Raw genomic sequence first — 17,935 nt, forward strand, 5'->3', positions numbered from 1 at the left:
TGTGTGTGTGTGTGTGTGTGTGTGTGTGAGTGTGTGTGTGTGAGTGTGTGTGTGTGTGTGTGTTTGTGACTGTGTGTGTGTGTGTGTGTGTGTGTGTGAGTGTTTGAGTGCTATAGTTTGAGCAACAGTAGGCAGTATGCTGGTAGTCGTTCCTAACTCTCACCACTAGGTGTCGTGTGTTGTGCTCAGTCTGACCTGCTTCCAGCATCTGAACGGATCTCAGTGTCTGCTGTGATCACTGAATATGTCTCCTGAGACTCTGCTGTTCGTCTGAAGCGCCTCCAGCTCGCCGCATCCCGATCCAAACGCTGTGATCAGCACTTTAAAGCAGCATTGATTTACCGCTTAGCGGCCCTGCGGGAGACCTGTCAATCATCACAGAGCCACGCCCACCTCTATGTGTCAGAGGCGGGAGGAGGGGCTTGACTGCTCAGAGCTGTGACTCCAGGGTCACTTCTGTTCATTATATCTGTGAGTCTGTGCAGCAGTGCATTATGGGTCACGTTCTCACTGCTTACGGAGAATAAGTGCAATAATTTCTAAATTTGCAAATGCATAATCATTCTTAAAGGGGTCTTAGGAAATGTGTGTTGGCAGTGTGTGTACACAACCATCCTATAATGATAAAAATACACCCGGTGTTTTTGTTTTAATCATGTTAAATGTTTTCCCCTTTCTCAAATTTTTATAATAAATTAAAAATAATAAAATAATTTATTTATTTAATTAAATAATAAATTAAAGATCAGTAAAATTTTAAATAATCAATTATATATATATATATAAATTTCTAAAATTAATTTAAAATTTTTTATATATATATATATATATATTTAATTGAATGATAAATAATAATAAAAAAATATATGTAATAATTTATAATTTATACATTTAGCAGAAGCTTTTATCCGAAGCAACTTACAGTGCATTCAGGCTATACATTTTTTTACCAGTATTATTAAAAATAATACACTTAATTTTAATATATATATATGTGTGTATGTGTGTGTGTATATATATATTTATATATATATATATATATATAATTCATTAAATTAATTAATTATATATATATTTTTTTCATTGAATGATAAAAAGAAATAACATTACAAATAATACACTTAATATTAATATTTATATATGCGGATGGTCTTTGATTCGCAGTTGGTGGGAGCTGTTTTCTGCCAGTAACATCTGCATCACTGATATGATATTAAGCTGCTTTCAGAGTGAATAGAAATCAGAAAGACTCTCTGCACTGTTATATTTACTCCGTGCTTCTCCCAGCATGCTTGAGTGAATTAAACAGAGTCTGCTAACAGTGCAGTGCATCTCTAAACGGGTTTCTAAGCTGGTAGAACTGACCCCAGAGCGGTTCTGAAGGCTCTCGAGCTGTAGATGCAGCCTGCTGTCCTTCAGACACTGAGTGTGTTTCCGTGGCGACCGCAGGATCAGCTTCAGATCATGCGTACAGTACATGTTGATGTATTTTTAGTGACCTCAGGACTTGAGGCAGGCCTGTTTGTTCATGTGTTCTGTATTTATTCATGTGCAACATTTCTGGCTTGTATTTTGGTGCATGTAATATAAAGATGCTCTCTAGGCACAAGCAATGACAGGAAATAAAAAGTATAGAATATTATCAGTAAATAAAAAATGTATTAAATTAAGGTGCTAAGTAATTCATAAAAATAAGATAAAAAATTTAATTAAAATAAATAATGCAAAAATTATAAATATATGATTATATTTAATTAAATAAGAATAATTAAAAACAAATAAAATGAAAAATAATACAATTATTTAAATATATATATATGTTCTTTATGTATATAAAATGTATCTAATCTAGCTCCACTAACCCCACTATTAAAGACTTTAAGCCAGGTATATCGTTTAATTCCTGTATTTCTTCTTCTCCAAATATCTATTAATTCAAACTCTTTTAAAATATTTGACAATACACAACTGGATCCATGATGGGGTTCTTCTCCATTTCTATCAATAATAAAATCAACAGTGCAATTCCAATCCCCTCCAATAATAGTGCAAACATTATCATCAATTTTCTGAATAGCATTCCTTAACTTTAAAAAGTACTTCACACGCTCAGGTCCATTATTTGGTGCATAAACATTTATCAATACAAACTCAGATCCCTCATATTCCACCTTTAACAGCAATATTCTTCCTTTTATGATTTCTTCTACAACCAAAATATTTACATTAATTTCTTTAGAAAACAAAATGGCTATGCCAGCACTTGTATTTGCCCCATGACTTAAAACACTTTTTCCCTCCCACCGTCTATTCCATTCAGATTCATTGTCTAAATTAGTATGTGTTTCTTGTAAAAAAGCTACATTTATCTTCTTAATACTAAATAACTCTGATACCATTGCCAATTTATTTCCATCTCTACCCCCATTTATATTTAAAGAGGCCACCCTCAACAGCTCCATAAAAAGGAAAAAATATAGAGAGGACAGAAAAAGAAAAGAAAGGCAGAACAAGATCTTTACCCCATGTGATTTAAACATTTGATTTGTTTTGTGAGACAGTTGCTTTGTCCTTTCTTACTTTTGTTAATGTCTTCTTCAGCCTGAACCTTTTCTGTTTACTTAAAGCCTCATAGCTAACATTTCTCTGCAACAATTTCACTGTATGAATGAATTTATCTACATCTGTAAAAAAATCTTTAACTTCAATATTTCTACCGAAGGTTACATCTAGAAAGTCATTTATATCTTGCAATGTATATACATCTTCCACACTTCCACACTGTGATCCAATGTCCGATATCTCAGAGAACGTATCATCATCTCTAATTCCCAAATCGACATCAGTGCACATTTCACCAGAATTAGACATTTCAAAATTGTCATTAGAAACCCTTTCAACACTAACCGTAGCTGCATCATCATTCTTTACACTATTACCATCTACTTCAGAATCATCATGATTTCTACCAGAATCAACCATTTCATTAACATCCTCAGTCTGACTTTGAATCAATCCATCACTATCCGTGTTTCTCTGTGATGGAGCTTGAGGCTGCACATGCTCAGAAGTTGACTTACTACTCTCATCAGTAGCAGAAGTACTAGGCCTAACTTCCACTTCACTAACCTGGGCCTTATGTGGACATGCGTGCCTTTTGTGCCCGATGTCCCCGCACTCAAAACACTTCATGCTACCAATGTTCGCGAAAATAACATACGCTTTCCCTTCATGCAACACTCTGAACGAAATGTCCAACTCTGATTCATTTAAGAACATAAATACCTGTTGCCGAAAAGACATAACATGTTTCAGAGCTGCATTTTTACACCCCAATGGAATCATCTTAATCTCACTAGCCAATTTACCATATCGCGTTAAAGCCTTCTCAGTTTCATCATTCCGAATAAAAGGAGGCACATTCGATATCGTAACTCTAGTCATTGGAGTAACAAACGGTGAAATTATAAGAAAATCGCCACTTACCACAATTTTGTCGCTTACCAACCGGTTAACTATATCTTCTTTCTCGACAAACACCACTACTGCTTTATTCATCCTGGATGCCGAAGTAATGTGTTCATATCACACTTTTTCTCCGATTGCTAGCAGCACATCTTCAACAGTGACTCCCTGTGCCGCTACACACCTGGCTCCATGGCGGTGCGACACAGGTGACGCTACCCCCGCAAGGGTAGATGCCATCCCAATGCCGCCTTAAAAGTTCCAAAACACTCACAAAAAAAATCTAATGTTATTTTTGAAAGAAAATAATCATTCAAATGATTAGAAAAACTTAAAAATAGATAGATATACGTAGATATATAGGCTGAAAAAAACCCCAAACCACTCGTCCTCTCCCCGTAAGCACCCTCACACGCACCCCAAACACTCCCAGCATGCACTGAGAGAGAGGGGAGAGAGAGAGAGTGTGTGGATTACGCTCCAGATATCAGGGACTAACACACACATTCACACTATCGAGAGAGAGAGAGAGAGAGAGAGAGAGACACACACACACACACAGAGAGAGAGACACACACAGAGAGAGAGAGAGAGAGAGAGAGAGAGAGCATCAGTCTGGCCAGTGCGCGTCTATTGTTCGCTCGGCGCGTGAACACAAAGACTCTTGAGGCGGTTCGTCGAGCACCGGAGAGACACCGGACGATCCTGCCTTTAATAACCGCCGTGTCGCATGATTTCACACCGATCTTCGTGATTCTCCGCGTCCCGGGATTCACATAAAGCCCGTGTGGAGTCGCTCGGTCCTCCAGTCAGCAGTGTTTCAGGTAAAGCTGGGGATAACACGCCGTTATTTCACCACACGGATGGGGTTTGTTTCAATTTCATTGTCGACTTTTATTTTGACGGGTTTGACGCTTTTATCGGATCTTGTTTTGGTGTTTTATTTCAGCGGTTCCTCGGTGTTTATTGCGCCGCTAGCATTAGCATGTGTTAGCCGCGGGCCTCGTCAGAGGCTTCAGTTATGAACACTAGCGCTCAGTCCAGTCTATAAAGCAGTCTACACGACACTTTCAGCGTCTTAAAGTCAGCCAGACTGGTATTCCTCTGTAAACGCGCTGTATTACTGCATGTGTGTGTGTGTGATGCAGTGTAAACACGGACGGATCCGTCTCAGTCTGCTGTGAAGACCAGCATATTCCGTTTATTCCGCGAGGAAACTCACTTTTTAGTTGTTGTGTTTCAGATATACCTTTTCAAAGCTTTCAGCCCAGGAATAAACCATTGATAAATAATCAGAGGCATGCATTTTGACATGTTATTTAGAGAAAACGGTGCTTTTGTCCTATAAGACTGTTTGTTTATGTTATTGTGAGTAAAATAGTAGTGTATCAGCACTGGAAGCCATCAGCATTGTATGTACTTCGAGTTAAATTAACAGATTTGTTCATGTTTTAATCATAAGCTCGCTTCATTTTGATCAATCTGCAGTTTATTTCACAAGTAAACTAACTTTTTATTGTATTTCAGATACATTTAAAAAGCTTTTAAGCCCAAGAACAACCGTTTTAAACCCTAGATCAGCTCGTTTCTTCTTTAAACCTGTTTATTTCAGATGTATACACATTCGTCTTGCTGCATTTTGACATGTTCATTCCTCTCCTATAAGGCTATTTGTTTCTGTTATTATAAGAGTAAGATATTCCCGCACTCTGTAAAGTGTTTTTGCTCTTGATTCGCAGTCGTTTCCATTTACTGGAAGCCATCAGCATCATCTGGAGGTCTCTGTGGTGTTGTGGTGAAAACAGTCATTAGCAGATCAGATGATGATCATCATTAGCCGTTACATCAGCCAGAAAACCCACACAACATGTAATCTGTATGTTCTGCGCTGTGAGGATGTCTGCTGTCCTGTATGCACTCCGCTTATCATGTGCCACATTCAGACGGGAATTCGATTATGACTAGCCTGAAGTAATGTGCTGCTGCTGATGTTTTCAAGAAAGCAATTTACTGCACGGGAAGTTTGATTTAGAAAGTCATTAAGCAGCCGTTGAATGATATCTCTTAATGGAACGCTCTTAAAGGGGTCATATGATGCTTTTTTAAAGATCATTATTTACTGCGTTACTGAAACCACGCCTTCTTTCTTTGCGTGCACATTTGGGCGCATTATGCTAATATTTCCACATAGTGAGGTAGATATGTGGGGGCGTGTTAGAACGAGCCGTTTTAGGGGGGCGTGGCAGAGTCTTAACTTTGATAAAGAATATCTCTTTGGTTTTGAGACTTTAGTCTTTGCAACTTCAGGGATCTTATCTATGCACAATCAGCTTGTAACCCTCCAAAGAGAAATAACAACTTGAAATCGCATCATATGACCCCTTTAAGATCTAATGCTCACATTTTATTTACTCACTAAATGTCTAAACATGCTGATTTATTTTTGCGTGCTTCCTGCTTTGCGTCAGTTTGATGTTTTAATCTGATTATAAATCTGTATATTGTGATATCTTAGTGCAGGGTGGTATACCGGTTCATACCGAATACCGGTGTTTATTTTTGTTATGATATGAATTTTTAAAATACCGCAATATGTTGCTTAAACACCGTTGGGAACACGGCACTGTTTGAGAGGGGATTTTTTTTTTAGTTTGTTACTCAGATGCAGGCAGTGCGCTGCGTGAGACAAAAGAGTAATCTAGCCCAAACAACCACATAGCCGCTCTTTAGTGTAGATGCATGCTGATTTTATCAGACGATGCCGTGATTATAAATGAGAGTGACTCCTGGTTAACATGTATTAAAAGGGGTCGTGTTTAGTCACTATTTAGTGTGGTATTTTTGACAATATTCACTCATCATGACAGTAAAATAGAGCATTCTAAGTCAATATACTGCAGTATTTCCTCTCAATCAGTAGAAGATATGGTTAACACCCGCTCATGCATGAAAACAAAATACCGTCGTGTACCGTGAAACCGGTATAATTTTGAAAAATATTGTGATATACATTTTTGGTCATACCGCCCAGTACTATGATATCTGTGTGCGTATCACTGATCTGTGAACCGTAAAGGTGTTTTTTCATGTCTTTAAAGGTCTTAAATCACAGCAGAATGTCTTAAATTCATAAAGTCATGACATTAAGTGTTGTATAAACAAAAAACTAATTTTTCTCAATACAAATATCTAAACATTCTTAAATCAAGATGCATTTACTTGAGATGCAAGTGTAAAATGTAGTCTTGAAAATGTATGTTTGGAACAAGAACAAATTTGACAATTGGGTATAAAAACTTGTTTTGCTTTTTTTCTGAGCCCATCAGCAGATTTGTTCATGTTTTAATCATAAACTCACTTCATTTTGATCAATCTGCTGTTTATTTCACAAAGACGACCATCTTATTCTGTTTATTTCACAAGTAAACTGACTTTTTTTTGTATTTCAGATACGTTTTTACAGCTTTTCAGCCCAAGAACAACAGTTTTAAACTCTAGATCAGCTCATTTCTTCTTTAAACCTATTTATTTCAGATTTATACACACGCATTGTCGAATTCGTCTTGCTGCATTTCATAAAACCATTGATAAATAATCAGAATCATGCATTTTGACATGTTGTTTGGAGAAACCAAATTTTTATACATTTTTCTTAAAACAAGATTCTGTCTTCTGTTATTGTGCATCTCCAGCAATGTGTCTTAATTTTAAATCTTTACACATTTCTACTTGGGGAAAACGAGAAAGAAATACTAAGGAAGAACAGCACTTTTTTTTTGCAATGCGATTAGAAGATACTGTAAAAGTTGTTTCCATGTTCTGGTGGTTTGGAGCAAAGCTATTTAAGCCTTAAGCTATTGTTAATTTGGAAACTGCATTGAAAAGTTGTTGTTTTCAAGCTTTGAAGTGTTGCTAATACGAGACATTTACATTAAGAGACCATATTGACGTATTGTGTTCCCTTCTATTTATTATTACTTACATTTTCCTTGCTTGTTCTTCGAAAGCCTTCATCAGACCTGCAGCAGTGCGGCTTGTTTCCAGTGTAATATTGATAAGCGTAGCGCTGTTGTGAGAGGGATTTGTGTCTGTGAACAGGACTAACCTGTGTCCAGTGTCGTCCCCAGTGAATATTTAATGGCTCAAAGTCTGTGTTATGAATGTTTAATGAAGGATGTGCTCTGACGCCGGGACGCTGAGATTTTCATGTTTTCAGATTGAGTTTTGGACTGTCCAGCATTTGCTCGGAGTCTCTTGAAAACGCTTGTGTGTTTGACCAAAGAATGCCGTGATTGTCCACTCGTACAGTCTTTTAGAGGTAGGCCCAGTGTGTTTATCGGGTGTCTGATGCATGAAAATAATCCGATGCATGTTGCTGCTTCAAGCTTACAGGCGGATTTTATACGTTTTCCACAGCATTTAACTTCAGCAACATGTTTAATGGTTACAGTGTATGTGGGTTTCTTTTAGAGAGATATCCATGAGCATGTTTCATGTTTTTATCAAACACATGCTTCATTGTCTGGTTATGTTTCATTGCCATTTGTAAGTCACTTTGGTAAGTCACTTTGTAAATTTGTTTTAGCATCCAGAAATAGCCAATGTTGTGTGAATATTTATTTATATATTTGCACTGAAACAGCGTTACTCGTTTTTTTCAGCGTCACATTTTTATGATTTTGTACAAGTCACATGACAATGTGCGACGTATTCGTAACGAGACTCGTTTATAAATCTGCTGTTGTCAACAAAAAGAAGCATTGATGTCTTCCTGCACGTTTCGGCCAAAATAAACTCTACAACATTCGTAAATGTTAGTATTGTAATTTTACTGTTGTTCTGTAAAATAAAATAATAAGACGATAATAATGATAATAATCATTACAACTGCTGTTAATACATTTATTATAACATCACACATAGTGTTCAGATTGGGATCTGTAATACTTTCTAATGTTTTAAAAGAAGTATCTTCTCAGCAAGGCTGCTTTTAATTGTACAGTAAAATTTTAATTCTGATTCAAGAAGGGGTTCTGATGGCCAAAAAATATTATTTTACTAACTTATTAATGTTAAGTTAAATTGTGCTTTGTTGGTATACTGTCTGCTAGAATTAGGGGTGTGTGATATATATCGTCTGCGATAATATCGTAATTGTTGTTTTAACGATGTGCGATTTGACGACATCGCGTATTTTGCAAAACCATTCAAAACATGCCTACAGAGCGCACGCGTACATCACGTGAAGTCTAGACTAGTGCGTGCGTGTGCGCGTTTAGTTTGTGTTCTTTCACTGCATGATTCAGGCTATTAAAATGCATTTAGAATGATCACAAATTCAAGACATGATGGCAGAACATTTATATATTTATACCACTTCATATAGTTATTCAATTTCACACGAAGAGTGCCGTTTTTCTCAAAATTACCGTGATTACAAATGTGACATTGAATTCAGTAAACAATAAGTTAATTAAGAGACTTACGTTTTAGACCTCAATCCTCAATCCATTCCACTCTTAAATATCGAGATATAATTTTTTGTCAATATCGCACACCACTAAAGCTAGAATGTAAAAAATCTTAAATATTTTTAAATTGTTGATTTGTAATTGATTTTTTTCTTTCAAAAGCAAGACAAACCCGTAAAATGCACATTTTGGCTATTTAATTTGTGCAATGGTGCAAAAAATTGGCAAAATACATGAGGAAAAAAAACTCGAAAAAGTGTATTCCAGTGTTTCATTGCTCAGTTTCGGCTTCGGCCAAGAATTTTCATTTCGGTGCATCCCTAATTTATTATTTTTATATTGCATATAAATATTTTAATAAATATATATATATATATATATATACAGTAAAAATAATAAAATTTGTGTGTGTGTATGTATGTATATATATGTGTATATATATATATATATATATATATATATATATAAAAAAAAATTTTAATAAAAAAAAAAAAATCAAACCAAAATTTGTGTGTGTGTATGTATGTATATATATGTGTATATATATATATATATATATATATATATATATAAAAAAAAATTTTAATAAAAAAAAAAAATGTAACCTCAAACATATTCCAGAATACAGTACCTGTAGTTTGTTGTGTTTTTGAATGTTACTGTGAAATGATCAGATGTTCTTGTGTTGTTTGTGTAATTCAATTAGAGTCTGTCTTGCTGTGCTTTACGACCCTCTGTTTTACGATGCGCCGTGACAGCTCTCAGATTTATTTGCGAGACACGCCGAGCGGTCGTTATGAGGCGGAGCTGTTCCTGCGACGACAGGGGTCGTGACTTCATTGTGGCTGAATGCATCGTGTTATAGATGTGTTTAATTGGCGGGATGGAGAGGGTGAGGGGTGTGGCTGACCTATGCCCCTGTGCTCTGTTTATGGAGGGTCTTTACTGCTCGAGTGTGTGAGACAGTCACTGTACTGCCCTCCCCCAACACACACACACTACACAGCACAACTGTTTTAACATTGATGATAATCAGAAATGTTTCTCAAGCAGCAAATCAGCATATTATACTGATTTCTGAAGATCATGTGACACTGAAGACTGGAGGAATGATGCTGATAATAATTAATGTGCATCTCTCCCTCTCTCCTCGCGCAGGCTGTTCCTCCAAGTCGTTCAAGCTGTACTCCCCAAAGGAGCCCCCCAACGGAAGCGCTTTCCCCCCCTTCCACCCCGGCACCATGCTGGACAGAGACGTGGGGTGAGTCCGTCTGTTTCAACGTCATTCACAGCAAATATCAAAAGCAGTATCACCCGTATGAGCTCAGAATCAAGAGATACTATAACTCAATTTTAAGCATATAGTGCTAAAAACTATCCATAAAGAATAACTTATGATGTGCATGAGAGAGCATTTCGGATCAGTGCATGCTGGGATGCTGCGGTGTGAGTTCCTGTAAGCGTCTGTGAGGACTGAAGAGCGTTCAGCTGCATCAGCAGTCAGTGGATGTTTCTGTCAGATAGCGGGAGCAGGAAGCACTGTGTGCTGGAAAACCAGCGGTCAATCAATGTCTAGAATTGGACCGCGTCCAGGAAGGGCTTCACTTGTGGCAGGGCAGTAAAGTTGAGTGGGTGTCATATCTGCTGTGGCACACTGATAAATGCAGAAAACGACTCTCTTCCTGACTGTGACGGTGTGTCTGAACTTGTGTGTGTGTGTGTGTGTGTGTGTGTGTGTGTGTACAGTCTGTTTTATGACCTCGTTAGGGCTGTGTGGCGTTTATAAAGCATGTTATGTGAACTGTATGAGGTTTGACATGATCTTTCATGTTTTCTTTTTTGGTTTCTGTCTTGTTTCTGCAGCCCGACGCCCATGTATCCCCCCACATACCTGGAGCCGGGCATCGGGTGAGACATTTACACATCTCAGATTAAGCCTGACATATGAAATAATAGTCAGAATAATCTTCTTTTTTTTTTTTTTAATGGAGCAGCATATTTGAACCTTTAGACAAAATATTTAAAAAAGTTTTCATGTGTTTTTTTGCTGAGTGTCATATCGCTCCATCAGACTTTTATGGCTCAAACAGTGAGAATATGGAGGAACAAACAGCTCAGTTGTATTCAGAGACACAAACTGAGCAAAAACATGAATTTGCTGCAGATGCTGATATTAATATGATGAAATTCTGATGTTTGTCATGTAAATCAGTGAGATCTTTATGACAGTAGAGCAGATACTGACATACAATGATCTAAATATCAGTCATCGCTCTATATCTCCAGTAATATGTCTCAGTGAGACGAGACTGAAATGCTCCAAACATATAATGCAGTGATTGAGAGCTGAAGAAATACAGGCTCCTCAGAAGATGTGAGATGTTCTGGAGGCTTGTGAAGATCATTCCTCCGCTGAGGAACAGTGAAAGTAAAGCTTCTGGAAACAAACGCTCCTCAAAAGATCCTGAGGATCAGATTTGAGACTCTAAAACATGATTGATGGAGAATCAAGTAAAGCTGAGCTGCTTCAGTGCAGTAAGTGTTCATCTGGAGATATTGCTGCAGTTATTCTGACGCTTACTTGATCAAAACCAGTCAAGATCTGACACGAGAAGCAGCAGCTGAAGCTGGACATTTGTACAATTAAACTAAAAGAGCTTTGACTGGATAAAAAAACTCTAAACTATAAATCAGACGACAGAAGGCGTGGAATAGATTGAGTACGACAGCAGAGTTTGATCATGTCGATCATTTAGAGACCTTGCGTATCAAATATGATGCAGGTTCTATATTACGATATTTGTTATAAGCACTATGATGATTCTATTAGTGTATATAGAGTTCATGAAGTGTCTGAGTGTTAAAACAGTCTGTATTTCTCAGGAGACACACACCTTACGGGAATCAGACAGACTACAGGATATTTGAACTCAACAAACGGCTTCAGAACTGGACAGAGGTGAGGCGGATCTTCTGCTGTTCTGTTTACATTTACAGCTCTGTGTTTCTCAGTCTTAACTATCAGCACTTTAAACATTTTAATAATTTAAGATGCTTTTCATATGCTTGACATAAACCCTATAACGGCTTCAGCTGGCTGAATGATATCAGAGAGCCATCTCATACTGTTTTTCTCTCTCAGGAGTGTGATAATCTGTGGTGGGATGCTTTCACTACTGAGTTCTTTGAGGATGACGCTATGCTCACCATCACGTTTTGTCTGGAGGACGGTCCTAAACGATACAGTGAGTGTCATGTATCAGGCGTTTTATCCAGACACGTTTAGATCTGATATTTGTGTCAGGTGATTGCAAGTTGTCTATTGCAAGTGCAGGATTTACTTTGAAACAGTTTTCACACATTTGGAGCCGATTAAGAGATGCTTGATTAATATCCATATAAAGGGAGTTACAATAATCAAGCCTCGTTGAAATAAAAGCACGAATAACCCTTTCAAAGTCCTTAAAAGAAAGAAATGGTTTTACTTTAGCTAAGAAGACTAACTGGTTTTGACTACCGTACTAATTTGTTTGTCAAATTTGTGCGCACTATCAAAATACACACCCAAATTCTTCACTAGTGGTTTCACACAGGAAGACAAATGGCTAAAATTTAAACCAGGGGAGGTAGCAGCTTCTGAAAGTTCAAAAGCTATAATCTCAGTTTTACCTTCATTGAGGTGAGGAAAATGTAAGGACATCCATGCCTTAACATCTGCTAGACAAGCCAACAGAGTATCCAAACCCATGTTATTAGATCTCAGGGGCAGATAGATTTGGGTATCATACAGTGGAAGGAGATACCATGTTTCTTAAAGATTGAGTTCAGGGGAAGCGTATACAAGGAGAATACAATCGGAGCGAGAATCGAGCCTTGAGGGACACCAAGTAAGAGGAGCTGTATCCAACGTAAATTCGCCAACACTAACAGAGAACCTTCTATTATTGAAATAGGATTGAAACCATTTGAGAGCATTTCCCTAAATGCCCACCCAGTGCTCCAAACAAGAGATCAGAACAGAATGGCCAATTGTATAAAATGCCGCCCTCAGGTCTAACAGCACTAACACAGCAGACTTGCCAGAATCGAGAGTCAATAAAATATAATTTAGAACTTTTACCAGTGCTGTTCCTGTTGAATGGTTTTTCCTAAAACCCGATTGGAACACTTCAAAAGTATTGTTATTAAGCAGAAAGCTCTGTACTTGGTGAAACACTATTTTCTCTAAACTTTTAGACATGCAAGAAAGATTTGAGACCGGTCTCAAATTAGTCGGCACTGTTGAATCTAAATTAGGCTTTTTAAGAAGTGGATGGACAGTGGCATGCTTCATGTCATCTGGTACTATTGCCGTTTAAAGGCAGCTGTTCATAATCTTTAGAACGGTAGGACCAATCACCGCAAACATTTGTTTAAAAAATGGTGGAGGAAGAATGTGACGGGGGGGATCCAGAAAGTTTAAGATGGCTTACAATGTTTTGTAAAGCAGGCATAGTTACAGACTCAAACTGACGCAGAGTGGAGGGACAGAGGGTTTTGTCCACAAATTTTTTTAATGAAATTTGTCACACAACTGAAGGGTTAACAGCGGCATTTATAGTGGGGAAAAAGTGCTCTTGGATTGTGAAAGTTCTTTTCAATCAAATCTGAGAAGTACTTCAACTTTGCTGTTTTCAGCACTTTCTGATATTATATCAGATTGTCCCTAAGTATTTCATATGAAACTTGCAGCTGATCTTTTTTTCCACCTTCTTTCGGCCCTTCTGCAGACCTGTCGAAGAGCATGAGTACTAAATGGCACAATAACTGTCAACTGTACTTATTTAGTTACATATTTTCATGAAATAACACCAGAATATTTGAGAATTTAATATTTGTCCTTATTGTCTCTTGCAGCAATCGGCCGGACGCTGATTCCTCGTTACTTCAGGAGTGTGTTTGAAGGCGGCGCCACTGAGCTCTACTACATTCTCAAACACCCTAAAGAGTCCTTCCACAGCAACTTTGTATCTCTGGACTGTGATCAGTGTACGATGGTCACGCAGAACGGCAAACCCATGTTCACACAGGTGTGTGTGTGTTTAATATGACGTTCAGCAGGATGTTTCTGTAGTGTGTGTGTAACTCTGCTGGTCTCCTCAGGTGTGTGTGGAGGGCCGTCTGTACCTGGAGTTCATGTTCGATGACATGATGAGAATAAAGACGTGGCATTTCAGCATCCGGCAGCACAGGGAGCTCATTCCCCGCAGCATCCTGGCCATGCATGTCAGTTCCTCTTCCTGCATCTCACAGCGTTTCTTCTTCTAGCTGGTGTTTCATACCTGATGATCGTGTGATTTGTGTGTCCGTGTCAGGCTCAGGACCCGCAGATGTTGGATCAGCTGTCCAAAAACATCACCAGATGTGGCCTGTCAAACTCCACCCTCAACTACCTCCGAGTACGAACAACACAACACTGAGACGACATCTACAACATTCATTCAGCTGATTAGTAACTAGGGCTGTCAATTCAACATGTTAATTTGGTGTGATTAATTATGGAAAAAATAATGTTAAAATAATATATTATATTATATCATATGATATACTTTAGCAATCCCACACCAGCAAGAGTGCTGCTTTTCCACAATATCTGCACCATCGCAAATGTGATACTGATTTTATACAAGAGTTCAGTAATGTTGTGCTTGCTCAATTTTGCAAACGAAAACGGTTCCAATCAAAGTCACAGCAGAACTGTTTAGCATCTCTGATCAGCACACAGCAGTGATTTGTCACTGAACGAATCCAAATTTTTTTTTAATGAATCGAGTGAGCCAATGACTCAGTGACTCATTCATAAAGGCAGTCACTTGCTTTGTTTCTGAATGAATCTGCTGTTTGAACAAATTGGGTGAGTCAATGACTCAGTCATTCATTCATAAAGACAGTCACTTGATTTGTTTTGGAACAAATCAGTTGAATGAATGAGTCAATGACTTCTGAATGAATGTTATGGCTTCATTGTAGCCTTAAAGGTTTATGTGTAACAAGTTCTATGTAAGCTACTTTTTTAATTCAATGCTTTTCTAATCTAACACAATAAAGGCTTTAAATGATCTTTTCTCAGCCCAAATTGATGTGTGATGAATTAGATTCCTCGGCACATCAGAGAGCACTATTAGTAACTAGTCTTGTGTTGTTGTGTGTCTCTCTGTCTCAGTTGTGTGTGATCCTGGAGCCCATGCAGGAGCTGATGTCCAGACACAAGACGTACAGTCTGAGTCCCAGAGACTGTCTGAAGACGTGTCTGTTCCAGAAGTGGCAGAGGATGGTGGCTCCTCCAGGTCAGGAGGCGCTCGTGTCTCTCAGAGACTCTGCTGGTGTTTGTGTAGCGTGTGTTTGAGCTTGTGTATGTTGCGTCTCTCCACAGCTGAGCCGGCCAGACAGGCGCCGAGTAAGAGACGGAAGCGCAAGATGTCAGGCGGCAGCAACATGAGCGCCGGCGGCGGGACCAATAACAACAGCAAGAAGAAGAGCCCAGCAAACAGTTTCCCGCTGTCCAGTCAGGTCCCAGTGAGTAACCAATCACGCGTCATCTTACAACACTTTACTAAAGCAACAAAAGCCAGCCAGTCAAAACACATTTGAAATTTAAACGTGATTTTTTTAAAATGTATGCATGTATATTTAAGTATTCATACATTTATGTAATTTATAATATATGTATTCATATGTGTCCTATTTATGTAATTTATAATGTGTATATATTTTTATGTACATAAGGACATATTTTAGTAATTTAATTATTAGATATAATTATTATTAATATATATAATATAATATCAATTATTAATATATTTGTATTTTTAGATGTATATACATATATGTATCTTATTTATGTAATTTATAATACATGGAGGAATGTATTTATCTATCTATCTATATATATATATATATATATACAGTGTGTATATATTTGTATTTATATCATTTTATTTATATAAAATTATACTTTATATAAAGATACATTATACATGTATGCATATATGTATCATTTATTAATTTTTTAATATGTAGAGATATACATTTATATATTTGTAATTGTTGTTATTATATATATATATATATATAATCATTTGTATTATGCATATGTATCTTATGTAATTTATAATATTTAGAGGAATGTAATTGTAGAGATTTATGCATGTATATTCATATTTATTTAATTTGTGTGTATATATTTTGTTTATTGTATAAATGTGTTTGTGTGTGTATATATATATATATATGTATGTGTAATGCATAGATGTGTACATGTATGTTTATATATCCATCTGAATTTACATGAATACAAATAGAAATATGTGATTTTTATATATATATATAGATATATACATGTGTATGTGTGATGTATTTATTTATGTAATTTCTAAAATATAAGATTTTTGTGTGGCAGAAATAGTCACACTTCATGAGCATTTTTCCTCTTAAGTGGTGTTTGTAATGTTGGTGGTGTGTTTGCTCTGCTCAGGACGTGATGGTGGTGGGCGAGCCCACGCTGATGGGAGGAGAGTTCGGGGACGAGGACGAGCGTCTGATCACGCGGCTGGAGAACACACAGTTCGACGCGGCTAACGGCATCGACGACGAGGACAGCTTTAACAACTCGCCCGCGCTGGGAGCCAACAGCCCCTGGAACAACAAGCCTCCATCCAGCCAGGAGGGCAAGAACGACAACCCCACCTCACAGGCGTCTCAGTGAGACTCGGGCTGGGGGCGGAGCCGGAGGCGGGGCCAGGGGCGGAGGTGCGGTCGACTCATCCGTCTACCTGCAGTAGCTGGTCTTCCTGTCAGCAGAGGAAGTGCACCTGGAGGACCAGAGAGGAGCGGCACACCTCAACAGAAACCGTTTCTCGACACAGGACAGTTTTTATTCACACGCTCGTGGTTTTGTTGGTGATTTATGAGGAGCCTGTAGATAGTTCATATGTTTAAGTTAAGACGAAGCGGAGAGATCGGACCACGTAAAACGCCAACAAGACCAAGACATATCCAGCTCCTGTTTCACTCACAAGAAATTAAATTTTGCATGAGGAAAATATTTAAAAAAAATAATAATAATTTTCAGTTTTAATACTGTTTTTGTATGGAAGCTCGTCTCCGCCACTGAATACAAAAATAAAACTTTTAATCTCACTTTTCTCAGATTTAGTGATATAAACTCACAATTGTAAGAAAATAGTATTTTTTTCCCCCTCTGAATTGGACTTCATAACTTGCAATCGCGAGTTTAGATCTAAATTCTGAGAAACGTCAGCATTGCAAGAAAGTCAAAACGGTGAGATCTTAACTCGCAATCGCAAGAAAAGATCAGAAATGCCAGGGAAAAGTCGCAAATTCTTTATTTAGTGGCGAAACAAGCTTCCGTAGTTTTGCTACTTCATTGCAATGAGAGAATTTTTAAAAAATGTTATTCGGCGTAAATCAAAACACTAGCGTTCTTATTCTCTCGTTTTGCATTACAGTGATGAGATGCAGGGAAATGTTTAATCATCATTTCAATGCAACAAAATAGACTAGATATTTTCTTTCAGCAAAATGTCATTTCTTATTTTTTGGATGGAAACGTCAAACACCGCAGATTAATTTCCACAGTCTCGCATCTTCCTCTGATTGCTGGAGGATGTTTAATATCACGCGTTTTGGAGAATTTTATCCGTGTTTTATACCAGCCTCTATTTCCCTCGAATGTTTTGTTTTATTTTTAATTTTTTGTACCCGATGTTGAAAGCTGCAAACCAAGGAGTAACTGAACCGTCGAGGTCCTTAAAGATTTCAAGCCTCAGATTCTATTGGTTTGTCTTATGTTTAAAGAGAGTGGTTTAGCGTGGGCTCTGATTGGTTTTCGTGTACTTGTGCTTGTATATTTAAGGTAGTAGCAGAGTTCTGTATAACTGTATTGAGATGTATTCCTCCTTAGAGTTACATAAAGCCATTCTGATCTAACGTGTACAAAA

At 37.6% G+C, this 17,935-nt stretch overlaps 1 protein-coding gene across 4 annotated transcripts in view; it reads left to right on the forward strand.

Moving 5' to 3' along the window:
* Nucleotides 1-17,935, forward strand: part of LOC107567630 (LIM domain-binding protein 1-like) — a 27,190-nt gene extending 9,255 nt beyond the window's left edge. The window contains exons 1-11 of one of the 4 annotated variants that reach the window (XM_016253337.1): nt 4,220-4,289; nt 10,095-10,197; nt 10,800-10,844; nt 11,820-11,895; nt 12,079-12,181; nt 13,833-14,005; nt 14,079-14,201; nt 14,291-14,374; nt 15,139-15,262; nt 15,349-15,491; nt 16,450-17,935. In XM_016253337.1, the coding sequence (XP_016108823.1) occupies nt 10,178-10,197; nt 10,800-10,844; nt 11,820-11,895; nt 12,079-12,181; nt 13,833-14,005; nt 14,079-14,201; nt 14,291-14,374; nt 15,139-15,262; nt 15,349-15,491; nt 16,450-16,680 (1,122 nt within the window). In that variant the 5' untranslated portion in view covers nt 4,220-4,289; nt 10,095-10,177 and the 3' untranslated portion in view covers nt 16,681-17,935. Of the gene's footprint in view, nt 1-4,219; nt 4,290-10,094; nt 10,198-10,388; nt 10,560-10,799; nt 10,845-11,819; nt 11,896-12,078; nt 12,182-13,832; nt 14,006-14,078; nt 14,202-14,290; nt 14,375-15,138; nt 15,263-15,348; nt 15,492-16,449 lie in introns of those variants that run through there. The other 3 variants (XM_016253334.1, XM_016253336.1, XM_016253335.1) reach the window with 3 other exon arrangements.

Source organism: Sinocyclocheilus grahami, unplaced genomic scaffold, assembly GCF_001515645.1.
Source record: "Sinocyclocheilus grahami isolate Dianchi unplaced genomic scaffold, SAMN03320097.WGS_v1.1 scaffold1175.1, whole genome shotgun sequence".
Taxonomy (NCBI): Eukaryota; Metazoa; Chordata; class Actinopteri; order Cypriniformes; family Cyprinidae; genus Sinocyclocheilus; species Sinocyclocheilus grahami.